This window comes from Athene noctua, chromosome 9 (assembly GCF_965140245.1).
Source record: "Athene noctua chromosome 9, bAthNoc1.hap1.1, whole genome shotgun sequence".
Taxonomy (NCBI): domain Eukaryota; kingdom Metazoa; phylum Chordata; class Aves; order Strigiformes; family Strigidae; genus Athene; species Athene noctua.
Genome location: NC_134045.1, coordinates 6,017,740 through 6,032,922, shown reverse-complemented (window position 1 = coordinate 6,032,922; position 15,183 = coordinate 6,017,740). Strand labels below are relative to the sequence as shown.

Sequence of the window (15,183 nt, the reverse complement as noted above, 5' to 3'; positions counted from 1 at the left end):
CCAACAGCAGCCTTCCTTCCCAGGGGAACCAGTATGGGGGCTACAGCAAAGCAGCAGCAAGAAACTGGGGCAGCAGCACATTTTTCTGGTGGCAGTGCCTGTGTAGGTTCTCAGTGTAAAATGACAATGCAGAGGGTTGGCAGGGAAGAAAAAGAGGTCACATGATATATCTGCTTGTCCTGGTGCCTAAGTATAGGTTTGTAGCTCCAGAAATAAAGCAGGACTCTAGGTTATGGGCTGTGCAAAAATTGTTGGTAGCATCTCACAGCCTCAGCTTGGCTGAAGAATGTTGACTCCTTCCCAAACTGGTGGAGAACACTTATTCCCTGAGCACCTAAGCCTGACCACAGCTGGTAGGTGTTATTCCCACAAGAGAAAGTGAAAAGCAATTTGTCAGGTCACAGGCAAACAGCCTTTGGTCTTTGCAAAGCACAAACAGGACAAGAGGAAGGAGAAGAGCTTCAAGAAGAGATCAAAAGGGCACGTACTTCATCTGTCTCATGTGGCTGTCCATCAGGAATGACCCGTGGTACTGGACAAGAAGCGGGCTGCAGTTGGTCATCTCAATGTAACACACATCTGCAGTGTCGTTCAAGATGCAGCCAAAGTCCAGGGCCATGGGCTGGGTATGGAGATTCGGAAAGTAGAATTCTACCCAAACGGTGACCCGCTCCTCACAAGGATGCTCAAATAACTTATCTTCAGAACCTTCTCTGCTACCTGGGTACGCAAATCTGCTCCATAAGCAGGGTTAAACCTGATGGAAAGATGAAGTTCCTCCCCTATCTCCAGCTTCATGGGCCGCAAGAGAATGAAGAGTATTAATTATCAGTGTGATGAAGTCCCAAGGTCTAACAGAACAAAACATGTAAATGTTCAACATGTGACCCCAGCATAAGCTTCTCCGTTCATCTTGCATTTTCTTCACAGTGTGTGCCTGACTGCAGGCACCATCACACTCTTGTCTGAGACTATCTCAGGCTCACCTCACTGTGTTCTGCATCAATACACGAGGAAAATAAATATTGTTCTACTGAATTCTGGACCCATAGAAGCTATGTGCTAAATAGCACTCTGGCACACCAGGGCCTTTCCTCAGCTCTAGAGGAACTCCTTTGCCCTCCCAGCACAAGCAGCATGGCACTGCAGCATCACCCTTGCAGGGGCTAGTCACTGGCACAGCACAGAAGCGGTGGCCGTGCCTACAACAAGCATTTAGCAGAGCCATTGTCCAGCACCTTCCAACAACAACAGGGCAGGTGCTGGGCAGTGGCTGGAGGAGCTTCCTCAGCCTTCCTGAAAGCAGAGCTGCCCTTGAAGAAAGCCAGCTGCTCTGGAGGTTATCTAAGAATGGCTGCTGGAGAGCTGGGATGGCTTCCAAGAGACACCGTTATACACGGCTTGCCTAGACCTAGTTGCTTGCTCCCCTCTCCTCACGTCTGGGAGCCAGGATGTATTTCTCCAGTTCAGATGATATTTAATTTCCTTCAGCAGCTTGTTTCAAATCTGATTTAGTTTAGGCCAGTCTACCACTGACTCTAAAGAATAAACTTCTCTACTAGAGGACCTCCCAACAGGAATGTACCACCACCACTCCCCTGCTGTCCATTCAATAATAACAAGAGGTTCACTAAGTGTTTCATCCCACTGAAACAGCAGAGCATATGGCTACCCTGGAGCCAAGACCTCTCCCCGTTTTTGTTTTTGCAAAAGCATTTTCAAGGTTTGGTGCGCTCTTTCCACGATGGCTTGTTCCGTGGGGGAATGCAGTATACCTGTGATGTGGCATGTACTCATGATGCTTGTCTGTTTGAGATGGTGTTAGCTGTACGGTGGAGATCTTGTTTTGCTTTCTTTGTAAGTACTCTGGGTGATGTCAGTGAAGGATCTCTTCGTAAAATATCAAACAAGCTATGCAGATCATCATCAGTTAGGCCCAACAATGGCTGTATCCAATTTATGGCTCCTAACAGTTTCTGTAAATCTTTTAAAGTCTTAACATCTGTTTTAAGTTTAACCTGTTGCAGGACAATAGTCTGTTCACAAATTCTCCAGCCCAGGTACTGCCTGGTGATGATCTCTGTACCTTTTCAAGTCCTGTTTGCAACTCCATTTGAGATAGTGTGTCTTCAGTTAAAGCAAGAGCCTTTTCCATGATCTCCTGTGTTTCTGCTGCTATAAGGATGTCATCCGTATAATGATATATAACAGCCTGGGGGACCTGCATTCTAACAGGGCTCAAAACCTTTGCTACAAACTACTGACACGTCGTGGGACTTTTGTATGTCTTATGGTAAAACAACCCAGTGGTACCATTTTGCAGGTTCACTAACATTAATAGTGGGAACAGAAAAGGCAAATTTAGGTGCATCATCCAGATGCAAAGGAATGGTAAAAAAAAATCAATCCTTTAGATCAACTATTACAAGATGCCTGTTTCAGGTAATCATTGTTAGGGAGGACATTCATGGTTGTGAAGTACCCTTATTCTCCGCGGCATCATTAATGTGTTGGAGATCATGTAAAAGTCACCATTTACCACTTTTCTTTAAAATAACAAACACAGGGGAGTTCTAAGGACTGGTGGTAGGTACAATGTGTCCTGCATGTAATTGTTCCTGAATTAAATCATTAAGGTGGCACAACTTTTCCCTTGGCAAGGGCCACTGACCCACCCACACAGGTGATTCCATTTTCCAGGTTAGTCTCAGGGTGGGTTTCAGGGTGGGTTGTGCTGCAGTGGTAATTAAGACAAATTTGATCCAATTTGAGTTCCTCATTGAGCCATACAGTCATGACCCCAAAATGTAATAGGGGTTTCCAAGACAAATGGATGAATATTTGCTACCTGGTTTTCTGGGTCCCTTACATGAATAAGATCTTTGCTTTGAATTGTTACAGCATGACACCAACCCCGAAAAGCATTTGAGTTACCCGAGCTAACCGTCAATCTGCTCACAGATATTACCGTCACATCCGCACCAGTATCTAAAATGCCTGTCAGCTCAACAGATTCTTCTGCTTTAGTGAGAGTCCATTTTACCAGAGGTCTACCTTGTGTCACTGTCTGAGCCCAAAATATTTGAGTAGTACCTGCTGATCCAAATCCTGAGTCACCGTGGCTTCTCGGCATACTATTAGGGGGAGCTGCAGTAAAATACAGGTTCCAGGCCATAATTCTGATTTCCCCTTCGTAATCAGTATCTACAACCCCTGGTAAAACAAACAACCCCTGTAAGGTTGTAGGTGATCTTTTGACAATATTTCTTTCAGGCAGATGGTACAGAGGTGCACTCTCCCCGCAGAGTATGCACCTAAATTCAAGACAACAATTAACACAGAATTGCTGCCTCCCGCTAGAGGAGGTATTTCACCTGTGACACTTAAAACCCTGAGCCCCAACAAACAGCAGCACTGATGACTCAGCGGGCGGGCACTAGGGCTCTGCACTAAGGGATGTTCACTCGCCCTGCACTACCCCCGTACAGAGTCTGCCCTGCGCTTCGTTCCTCCCCGGGTGCTTCCCCAGCGGGTCAGAGAACCCCGCACTGCGCAGCTGGGCTGCGCCTCACATACGTGGAACAATCACACAACCACACAAAGAGGCCCCTTATGCTTATTACTGACACAACGTAAAATGACAAGTACTACAAACATGAAAACACCATTAAGAATATATAAAGCCGTTGCTGCATGACAGCGTCAGCACCTTCTCTGTGGAAAACCTGCTGCTTTTGTTGGGGGAGGCGGGGAGGCGCGGGCCGAGGCGGTCACTCTGCGGTGGGGGGGCTCGGGGAGGCCCCGGGCCGTCGCTGCCAACTCCGCGCCTTGAGAGTGTGCGAAACCAACTTCCAAGTAGTTGCCAGCTCACTGGCATGCTGATCCCTCTTGGCAATAGCATCCCACAGCCATCACCTATTTCAGCCCACTTTGCCGGTTCAGAGGCTGTGACCAGGATGCCGTTGGGTTCTGCACCCTTTAAGTAACCTCCGCACTGAACTTCCGTTATAAGTTATCCCTCTCTTAGAGAGTATAAGTTGATCAGCTCTCCAGGGTGATTTTCTGTCAATCGACTGCTCTCATACCTCCTTAATTATTTTCCAATCTAAGGGCTCCCATTCATTGCCGTGTGGGGTTACTATTACCGGTAACACGGATCCAAGCTGGTCAAACCGCCCCTCAACTATTGCATCCCGAACAAGTCCCCGCCACCGATGTGCTGGTTGCCATTACACCCCGCGCCTCCCAGTGCCCCCCCCATTTGAGCCGACGATGGCAGCGGCCCGAGGGCCAGTTTCCCCCGCCCCCCCGCCGTTGTCACGGGGGTTAACAGCAGGGGGGGTGGCGGCGGTGCGGTGGGAAGAGGCCGAGCCCTTTACTTGTATGCGAAGTTGCCCTATTATTTTTTTCGTTAGTTCTCGCAACTGCTGGTCTCGTAAGCCGTCACGGTATCCTCCGTGCCCCGCTCGGGGTGGCGGAGGCGAGGTGGGGGGCGGCGGGGCAGTCCCCTTCCCCGGCCGAGGCGGCGGCGGGGGGGCGCTCCGGGGATCCTTCCCCCGGGCTCGGAAGGGGAGACTCGAGCGGCGGCGGCGAATCTGTGGATTTTGGCTCCCGAATTCCGTGCCGCACGGGCGCTGCGCGTGAGGCGCCGCCAGCCCTCCCTTCAGGAGCGGCCCTGGGGAAGGGGCCCCGCGAACGCCTCGGCAGCAGCGGAGTCCTTGGCGCCAGCGCCTGCTGCCGCTGCTGACAAGGCGGCGGAAGCGGAGGCCGCAGCCTGCCGTTCTGCTTGCATCTCTTTCAGTCTCCAGGATCAGCCTCCACACGGTGGAGAATTTCCCACTGTCTTTGGAACCTGAACTAATACCGTCCCACAGGGCCGCGCCGATTTTTTTCCCCAGTAACTACTTCAAAGGCTGCGCTGCCGTGGGGGTTGATCCGTGCTTCCAGCCCATGGCAGCAGCTTCCTCAGGTTCCCCCATCGTAAGATAACCCTCCCCCGGAGAGTGTGTGTTGGAGGCGCCTGACCACTGCCGCTGCTCCCCCGCTCGGCGCGGAGCCCATCTCCGCCCGCCGCTCGCCCGACCCGGGCGCGATTCCCGGGGCTGCGCCCGCGCGTCCTCCCCGGCGCCGGGGCCGCTGCGGCCGGCTCCCGCCCCGCGGGCCGGCGGCTCCTGCCCGGGCGGCGCCGGCGGGAGGGCCCGGGCCCTGCGCGGGCACCGCTGCCGACGCGGCAGTCCCGGGCGCAGCGCGCACGACCGACGCGACCGAGTTAGTGCCGCTTTATTAAAGGACACGCGGCGATTTACAGACCACCATGAAGCACACGCGCAGCGACCTGATGGCTGACGGGCTAAGGCTACTTGTCCACGCGCCCTTTCGCCCTCTGCGGTGGGGCCCGCTGTGGCGTCCACGCGCCGCTCTTCTGTCAGACAAACATCTTCTTTTCCACAGTCCAGCTTCATTATCTTTTTGCTGCGCACGCAGTTTCTCCATCCCTTGGCCTTGCAGGTGTTCTTCACAACAGCTACTGCCCGTTGTTACAGCGAGGCCACTCGGTCTGGACCGCTCATAATATGTCCGTTGTTTTCCAGCCATTCCACACTCCCCCCTCTTCAAACCCCACCAGCGGGAAGGCCCATGGCCACTCACCTGAAAGTCTGCAGAGAGGGGCTGCCAGTCTGTGTCACAGATTAAGAAGGGCTGCTCTAAGGCCAGGACGATGCTGAGTGACAGCAGGGAGATGTTTCTTAAAGAAAGAGGTTGGCACTGAAGAGTTAGGACACCACTGGATTGCTACAGAAACAGGAGACAAGGAAAAAACCCAACCTGAAGTGTCCATGGACCTCCTTCCCTTTCCAATGTGTTTCAAGTTTTACAACGCCACACCTCTATTTACTATTTTTGTTAGTTTCTACTCTTCTAGGTGGTTCTTCTCTAAGTATGTCAGATGCTTTTCATGCTTAGAAACCACAACATCCCCTGGGGGATAGGGAAACACTCTTGCATACAGAGGAGGGAACAGGACCCTGAGAGGAGGCAGCTGCATGAACAAGATCAACACCAGAAAATGAACCCAAAGCACTTGTATCCAGTTTTGTATCCTCTCTCAAGCAGAATGGCACAAGATGACTTTCACTCACACACAGTCATTTCTTACAACCTTATCAGCTCTAGTAGCCTCATAAAAGCAGTGATGCTGATCAGAGGGGAAAAGCAAGCAGGATTTGGCCCAGAATGGAAAGCCTACAGCAGCCTAAGGTTAGCTTTGAACATGTACACGCACATACAGCCTCAACAGTCCAGCTGCAATGGGTGTCCTCCTGCCCCTGCCCCAGTGACTGTGGCCTCAAAGCTCGGCTCTGCCTAAGCTATTTCTGCCTGTTTATGCATTGCTCTGGGCTTCCTGCATGGTCTACATAAACTAGACAGTGTTTGGGAAACTAGTTTTCAATGTATTGATATCAAACAGCTGCAGTGTCATAGTACTCGATAAATCGGAGCGCATGGCATCAAGCAGACCACAGGCAGACATCAGGGATAGCTGGAAAGCTTCTAATTAAACCTGAACTGCCTGCTCACAGGATTCTGTGCTTCTCTGAAAGCCTGAGAATTGGAGGAGAGACCTGAAAACACAGAAACTAAATAATGAAATATCTTCTCTTTTTCAACACCTCACGGGAGAGGGAAAGGTGATGCAGGAGTCAGGATCCAGAGACTAAAGGGCACCTGCTTTGCGCTGGCGTTATCATCACTGCAGCTGAAGGACATGTGCGAGTCCTTTGAAGAAGGTGAGGCTTGGGGAAATGCCAGGAGCTAGCATCCATACCAACAGCAGAGAAGGCAAAGAGACAGATGATGACAGGTTTTTCTCATCAGCCTGAGGAATTGACAGGAATCTCAGTTCCCAGCTTCCCTACAGGATTGGTGTTCAGACATTACTGCGCTTTGGAGGATCACCCAAAACCTCCCTTCATACTGAGTACAGGAACTGGTACCTCTCTAGAAGTAGCCATGATCCCCCTCAGCAGAGCAGCTGTAATCTCAGTTTTACTTGGGCGAAGTTAAAAACCAGTCCCATCTCTAAAAACATCCTCACTTACTTTACAAAGAGCCTCAGAAAGGGTGAGGAGGGGATTCGCTCAGCTGCAGCACTCTGCTCGCCCACCTGCAGCCCCGGCACACAAGGTGGCTGTGCAAAGCCCACGCTGTTCTCGTGGGTCCCACACATCTCACCCTGTGCCCTTGGCTCAGCAGCTCGATTGCGTCCACATCAAGAAGGGCGGAATAGAGCTGGTGATACTGTTCCCAATCCTAGAGGAGCAAAACATTGATATCAGTGTTAATGCCAAAAACTTGGTCCAGCTCATTAGCTAAAGCTCCACGGACTTGGAGAAGCCATTTAACTTCCTCCTTTGAACACAAGCACAGCCTCCCCCCCCCGGCTGGAAGTCATCAGCCATGCTATTAAATGCCAGGATGAAATCCAGAGACTTACCTTCTCCACCCAGAAAGTGATTTATCTGGAGGACTTTTGCAGAATGGGAGCAACAAACTCGCACGTGACATCCACTTGCATTATCTTTGCCTCTCCTGCCTTGCTCCCCACGATGCCATGGCACAGCAGCTGCTGCTTCACTACCTGCATAGAGGAGTCACCCATCACCCAGCAGGGGCCAGCAGGGTATCCCAAAAACACACTGCATTTTCTACCCACGCAACTGCCATAAATTTACAGTCTCCTCAACAGCCCCTTTTTCTTTTTATGTTGCATCCTATTTATTCTGCTCTCAAATGTCCATAATGCTACACCGCACTATCCACAAAAAGCCCTCGTGATTCATGTGCTGCCTACAATTGTAGAAGTCCCTGCCCCAAATGATTACTATTTTAATTTGTCCCACTGCCAAGCACAACGCTTACAGAAAGCTGTAGGAACTGATTAAAAAAGATAATAAGACTATATTAAGGGAAACAGGTGATAGAAGGGCCAATGCCAGCAAACCCTCCCTTGGAAGTTTAGTGGACTTTTCCATAGGAAAAACCCAATTAGTCAGCCTGCCTTCAGGTAAAGAGGCGGTCACTCATTCCTAGCAGGTACTGTGCCCTCCTAGAGCTGATTTTAAAAGAAACCTCCCCAGGAAAGAGATGTTTTGCACTTCACATGAAAACCCTTTGCTTAAGCTGGATGCTCTTAAGATTTTTCGTGATTTCTCATGGTTTCAATTCCCCAAATTCTTCCCTTCATCTCTCACTCTTTCAAAACCCAACTCCTCCTCAGAGGATACAGACTTCAAAGTCATTCATGTTGTATGTGCAGTGCAGAGAGTTGGGCTTCTGACCAGCCTCGAGAGTATTAAGTTCTCAAGACCCAAGGAAGGTGGAAAGCCCACTCCCAGGGTCTTGGCTTTGACTGCAGGAGCCAGGTAGCCACAGTTGAGCTCACAGATCCCCTTTCGGCTTTCCAGGCAAGACACCCTCATCAGCACCCTGATCACTTTATTTCCTTTCTGGTACCTTTTCCCCACTTCAGCAAAACCTCTGGGCTCAGAACTGCACAGGGACAGTCCCATCGCAGTCAGTTTGGTGAGTAATCAAGTCTTCCTCAAGCTACCACCAAGGTAACCCTTTAAAACACCTTTCAAAACACAAGTATCAGCAGGAGCTTGATGCAGATTTACTCCACATTTGCCTAAACATCTGTACCCAGCAGTCTCAGAGAGAGGGAATGCACACCAGAGTTAGCTGGCAGCTTCTCTGCAGAGCTGGATTTCCCCTGGAAAGAAGGATCCAGGGAGGAGAACACCCAGTGACCTGGCTGAAATCTCCCTCTCTGAGCTGCCATCCAAGGGTGCTGCGAGACCTGGCTGTCCTTGGGACCCTGGGACAGGCTGAGAGACTGGGGCCAGCTCTTATGGAAATATTGACAGAAGTCAAGCTGTCAATTGTAATGATCCCTAGGAACAGTTTCCCATGTGGATGAACATCACCTCGATCATTAGAGCTGACACACTGTGTTCATTTTTCTCCTCCAGGACTCAGCACTAGACAAGCCCTCTGCTGCCCATGTTTGTCTACAGCGGAAAAATGATGCTGCTTCCAGACATTCCCTTCCTTCACAGGTGTTTTGTTTTACTCACTGCTTCCCCCACATATATTACTTCACAATTTTTTTAATTTACTTTCTGCCTGTGCTCCTAGTCTAAGTGTAACTTATTTTCTCTGCTCTTTCTTCCTGCCTCAGCACACGACACCTTGTAACCTGCTGTTTGCCCCTGAAGTAGCAATATTTCCTTCAGCCCCTGTTTTGATATCAGCAGGTTGGGTTTACAGTAGCCATGGAAACATGAAAAAGCCTTAGCAACTGATGGTGGCCAGGAGGAAAGCAACTGGTGCTGCCATGGTAACTTGTGGCTTTAGAACAGTTTCTTGAAAGCACTTGCTCATTTTCTCAGGCAAATGTCAAAGGGCTACAGAAGTCCCAGTGGAGGTGATTTGATGGGGAAGGCTCTCCTCGCGGAGACCTCACCTGGGGCGTGCTGGAGAAGCCTTCCAGCATCATCTCCATAGTCTTGCCCGACATCAGCTCCATCCTTAGTAGTTGAAGCTTAAACACAGGGCAGGCAGGTTGGGGCTCTGGGAGGAACCTTTGCCCTTGGCGGTGCTGGTGGCAGGGACACGATCATACTGGTGAAATGGGGCAAAACCTTCTGTTGTCCAATAGAGCTGATGGGTGCATTGTCCTTTGTTAGTGGTAACAGCGGGGATCCAGGCTAGAAGACAAAAACAGGGAAAATGTCATAGGAGCTGCTATCTCCCAGCAGTCACCCAGCTTCATCACCCTGATGGCATTATCTGACTGCATACTCAGCAATAAAAGCACCTCCAAAAATGTTGACCTAGCTCAAAGCTTCAACAAAAGCCAGACATTGGTTGCCCCAAAGTTTATCAGCATCCAGCAGCTGCTCTGTTTGTATACAGCAAGGAAGAGCTGCATGAAGATCATCTCAGTTGCTTCAGACAGTGTCACCAGTTTTTGGTGCTTAATGCTTGGAGTGTTTTTCCAGGGTGCTTCCTGCAGGTCTCACTGCATCAGATGCTAAGCTGGCCTGTCCTGGCTGCAAGTGGATGGAGGAAGAACTTCGCTGCCATTTCACCTTCCCCTTGGTGACCTGGGCACCGCTTGCCTCACTGGTGGGGCCCCTGCCCTGACAACCACATTATCCCCTTACCCCTCCATCCCTGAGGCAGCATCCAACCCTCATCACCCCCAACATATCATCCTTTGCCTGAACGGTGCAGCTGGTTTTGTGTTTTAGGAAGATAAATGCACTGTGAGAACATAGGATCAACAGAAGTTTCCCCGATACAAACATGGCAGCAAGACCAGGTCTAGCTGCTGAGGAAATGGAACGACAACGAGAGATGAATAACTACAGCTACATAGAAAACAAAATGAATATTCAATGGAAATTTATTCCTTTGTGTAAAGAAACACTAACTGCAGGCTAGTCTGGAGTAATTATTTTACCCTCTATAAATCTGAGCGTGACCAGGACATGAATTGTTCCTGGAACAGTTACTGGTTTTTTGACAGGGTCAGAATAAATGGCTTACAAAATGCATGTCTGCCACAAGCAGCTAAATACACAGACCCGAGAGTATAGAACAAACTAGTCTCTGAAACAGACTGTTAAAAAATAATGGGTACATTCCATTAGTGTGGAATGGTTTATGTGGTGGACAGCACAGGTGGAAGCCTGGAGAAGCTCTGGGTGGATGCAGAATTTGTGGCTCTGGGAAAGCCCAACTCATCTGAGATGTTACCTGGGTCCCATCTCAGCTCACCTGGTGGCAGCTCTGCAGCTGCCAGCAACAACTCCAATCTGAGCCTGCAGGCCCAGACGTGCAGGGGGCAGAGGACACAAATCACACTGCCATTGTCCCCCACCGTAGCTGATTTGTGGCTGCACAGAGCACAGGACACGCTCGACAAGCGTCAACCTCCCTGCAATGTCCTTGCTTATGTGGGTGGCTTGTGCATGTATATTTAAATCCCAAAAATCTTTCTTAAATGCTTAAGGTAGTATTAACCCGCTCCTTCTACCCCAAAATTTAGGTACTGGAGCACTGTGGACCCTCTCTGCAGCCAGGGAAAGGAACAGGCACCTCAGGAAGGCTATTCTTCTCGTCCCAAGAGGTCTCCAACACAAGGCAAACAGCACTTTGAAAAGGCTTGTTTTTCTCCTGTTTACAAGAACTTCCTTGGTTTCAGACACAGGCTTTAAGACCAGTGAATCCCCTCCTTCCAGATAAGCCCTTTAATTAACACTCTTCATTTAATCTGCCCAAACTCAGTGGACCTCTCCTCCTCTCCCTTTCCGAGCTGGTCCTGCAGCCACCCTCACCCAGGTGGGAGAAACGAGGGAAGAGCAACTACATCTAATAAAGAGCAGCCCATCAGGGGAGACGGGGAAGGTGAGCAAACTGAGGGATGATACGGGGCAAAGAAATTCTGCTGCTCCTCCAGGACTGCTGGGCAGAGGGCAAACAAAACAGCACCACTAATTTAGTCAAGGACCTGCTAAGAAGCGGCCACCAAGGTTTTCCGCTGTTGCGAGATGATACTCCATAGTGAAGGGAAAAAAAGCAATATTATTGCAAAGGGAAATATGTTTATACTTGTAGCATTTTCCACCCAGAGGCTTCCAGGACCTGCTGTTTTCCTCCAAATCTTTATCAAATAAAGTGAGAAAATATATGTATTATAAGTAAAAACAATTCAGTGAATTTAGCAACTGGTTTCCATTTTGGTGGCTCTTGAGAATATCTAACAACTTTCAAATGGCCACAGAAGGTTTCTAAAGGAAGCCCTGTGCCTTCAGAGAAACAGAGCCAGGACCTTGAGCGCTGAAGAACAACTTGCCTGAAGGACTACAGCAAAACTCCTCCTTGCTGAGCCCACGGCAGAAGCAGACACTGAGAGATACCCTACCAGAAGTGGGGTCCCAAGATGAACTCCAGAGCAAAGGATTTGTTGGTGACCGTTGTGATGCCAATGCCAACAGCCCGGACAGGGATGATGTAGGTGTGACTGTTCTCTATGAACAGGTTCACCTTGTCCTTGAATTTCTCAGTGTCATCCAAGTTTGCTATGACAGCCACAGACACCTCTGTCTTGGGGGGAATCACTCCTTCACTGGGTTCAATCCTCCAACATAAGCATTTGCCAGCCTGTAAGACAAGCCAAACACTAACTTAGGATGGAAACCATAGACCCTGATCTCTTGTGGGGTGCAGGAAAAGGAAGGGTTAAAGATAGAGGGTAAAAAACATAAAGGCTCCATTTCCCTCAATCTAAGCTACACTGTCTGGAAACAGCAACTATGCAGGAGCTTATACAACTTGTATTTTATCCTCCTTTAACAGACACACTTCATTAACCTAGTTTTGCCCAACCCAAGGGATGCTCATCCTCAGGAGGAGGTTATTCCCCCTCCAGTCTCTCTTTTGGAGCACACACCAAGGGAACCTACTTTATCTCTCTTGCCTTCCCAACAGTAGTGGCTGGATTGGCATAAAGGCTCAAGGCCAGAGGAAGCCAGGACTGCTCAAATCCCACCGGAGCAGCCACATGACTGGGGGATACGGCTGAGAGCCTGAAGAATAACTCTGCAAAACCGGCTGATCAAAACCCCAACACCAAAGTCTTCTTTCCCAAGAGTTCCTCAGTGCTTCTCAACAGCCCCCGAAGAACTGAAGCACTCAGTTCCCACTGATCACCAGCTGCAGTGAGGTGCCTCAGTGCCCTGTGCTTTGGAAAATTCAGCTATAAATGTTCATAGCAGGGCAGTAAAGCAATAAGCAGAAAGCAAAGTGGAAGATATGTGCCCTGTGGGCATGGCCCAAGCTTCCCAAGCACTCTCTTCCCTCTAGTTTCTCATGGACCTCCCTCTCCAGATAAGGCAGTGAAGATGATGGACCCCAAGCCCCTCTAAAACCACATTCCCAAGGAGCAAGCCTGCAGAGAGGAAATGCACACAATGGTCCCTGGCCAACAGGAAACGCACTGGGATGTAGATGTACAGCTTCCAAGTGTCCATCACGGTGGTGGTGGTGCCTCTGCACCCCACAGTTCAGTGCTGTGTTTGGGATGACAGGCACTACTCACCCAAAAGTCTGCAGTATTGTATGAGAAAATATTTTTCCCCTTTTATTTTTTAATAGAAAGCAACAATGTGGTTGGAGGCCTGACATCCAAGGAAATGCTCGATCTAGGTGAAGTTAGCTCAAGTTTCCATCCGCCAAGCTGGCAGCACTCAGCTCTAACAGGGCACCAGCCAGCCCAAGGGAGAAGAGCGTCAGAAAACCAAGCAGCACTTTGAAGTCTTGGGAAGCATTTTAAATAACCCCCCAAAGTGACCTCTGCTAGGAAGGGTAAGACTAGCTGGGGGCCAGGGAAGCAATAACTTGCTGAGCAGGCAGGGTCCCAGCAGCGTGTGGAGGTGCCCCAGCTATGAGAACTCCTTAGGCTGGCTGTGCCCTGCATGGAGAGCAGGTCAAGTCTGCACGCCAGCACCCTGGGATGGAGCATGCCAAAGGCATCAAAATTATTCCAGGTGCTGGCAAAATCAATCACCTCCATTTAATTTGTCCTCTAAAGCTGCAAAAGAAAGTCTTCATAAAAAGCAAGAGGAGAAGGGAATGGAGGAAGGTAGTTGGCACAGGGTAAACAACTCTGGGGCCTCACAGACCACACAGGATCCCACCAACCCTCCTCTGCTGCCCCTGCATCCTGTGCACAGCCCATCACTAGCCTCAGAGGCATCCACTGCACTGCCACCAGCCCAGGGCTACCCAGCCAACACGTTCACACCAAGCCGGTGGGTGTTAGGCTTTCTTTGCCATTAATGTACAACTTTTCCTCTGATTCATACTGACACAGGGTAGCTTGCTCAAAAAGGAGACCCCATAGCTCTGCTCCAGAGGTGAATCTGCAAGTCTGCTCTCTGACAAAGCTCATTTATCAAAGCTTGGCCACAAGCCGGGCAGTGAATTGTACCCAAGAAACTATGATTGAGGAATAATAACAGGCTGTCTCGATGGAGCCAGACTTTGAATTTCCCAGGGTGACCCAACACAGACTCACCAGGCCCTGCCAGGCCAACAGCCCACTCCAGAGAAGCAGGATTCGCATTGTGTCCTCATTCTTTCATTAGCATTTGGTGTGGGTCCAAGGGGCAGCACGGGGCAGCACAGCGCACCACTGAACAGGAGACCTGCCAGGACCAAAAGGCTCTGTCGGGCCAGGCTCACTCAGGTTTCCACGTCAGCTTCTGCCTACGTGGGTCCAGGCTGCGTCCCAGAGACAAGGAATCTCTTGGAGCCATGCTAAAAATTCCCCCCACTTTGAAGACCAAGATCTTCTGAAAACATCCCTGCTACTCCCTTATCCTTGAGTGCTCCACAACATGATGAAATAGCCCTGTGCACTGGACAAAGACAGTGGCTCTTTCTGTCCCTGTAGGAGCTTGCACAGAGTCCCTGAGTACTGGGCAAGGGTTGGGATCAATCACTTATTCAATAAGTTCACCACTGGGATCGTTAGCTTCTCCCAGGACAGATTTCCATGGTGAATAAGAGCTGCCAAAATTCAGTTATAAGACACCACCATGCATCTGAGAGCTGTATGGATGGACAGATGGACGGCTGCCCGCCCTAAGGGATGACTGAGGACCCACCACACTTGTTTCTCTTTAATTAACTAGCTTTAAGTAGCTTCAAGTGATCTGGTCATTCTGGCCTTGCACAAGTGAAAGAGGAAGCAGAACTCAGTATTAAAATGCAGCTGTACTTTACCAAGCCACAGCTCTAGTGAGAGAGCATTCACACCGTTATCAGCTGACCCATCACTCCCCCTGGAGCCTGCACATGAAAGGGAAATAAAACCCCATCCTATATCAGTTGTGCAAAGAGCCTCATCCCAGGTGTTTCAGCAGTCCTGAGGCGGGCGACACTGCGTTCCTCGTTTCAAAGCTACATTTTAGCCACACAAACTGCCAGCGGCAGAAAAGAGCCCCAAACCACCCTGAGCGCCAGCAGGAGGTAGAGATCAGAGCATGAGGCTGGCTAGATGCTCCCACCAACCCCCAGCCTCCTCCTGGCACCTCAGCACCAGCATCTCCT

The 15,183-nt window shown here is 50.0% G+C and overlaps 1 protein-coding gene across 1 annotated transcript in view; it reads right to left on the bottom strand.

Annotated features, from left to right (window-relative positions):
• HYDIN (HYDIN axonemal central pair apparatus protein) overlaps positions 1 to 15,183 on the bottom strand; it is a 152,597-nt gene that overhangs the window by 33,335 nt on the left and 104,079 nt on the right. Inside the window, 8 exon segments of the mRNA XM_074913662.1 lie at positions 489 to 690; positions 693 to 802; positions 5,651 to 5,793; positions 7,496 to 7,639; positions 9,527 to 9,649; positions 9,652 to 9,748; positions 9,750 to 9,770; positions 11,993 to 12,231. Coding sequence (XP_074769763.1) covers positions 489 to 690; positions 693 to 802; positions 5,651 to 5,793; positions 7,496 to 7,639; positions 9,527 to 9,649; positions 9,652 to 9,748; positions 9,750 to 9,770; positions 11,993 to 12,231 — 1,079 coding nt within the window.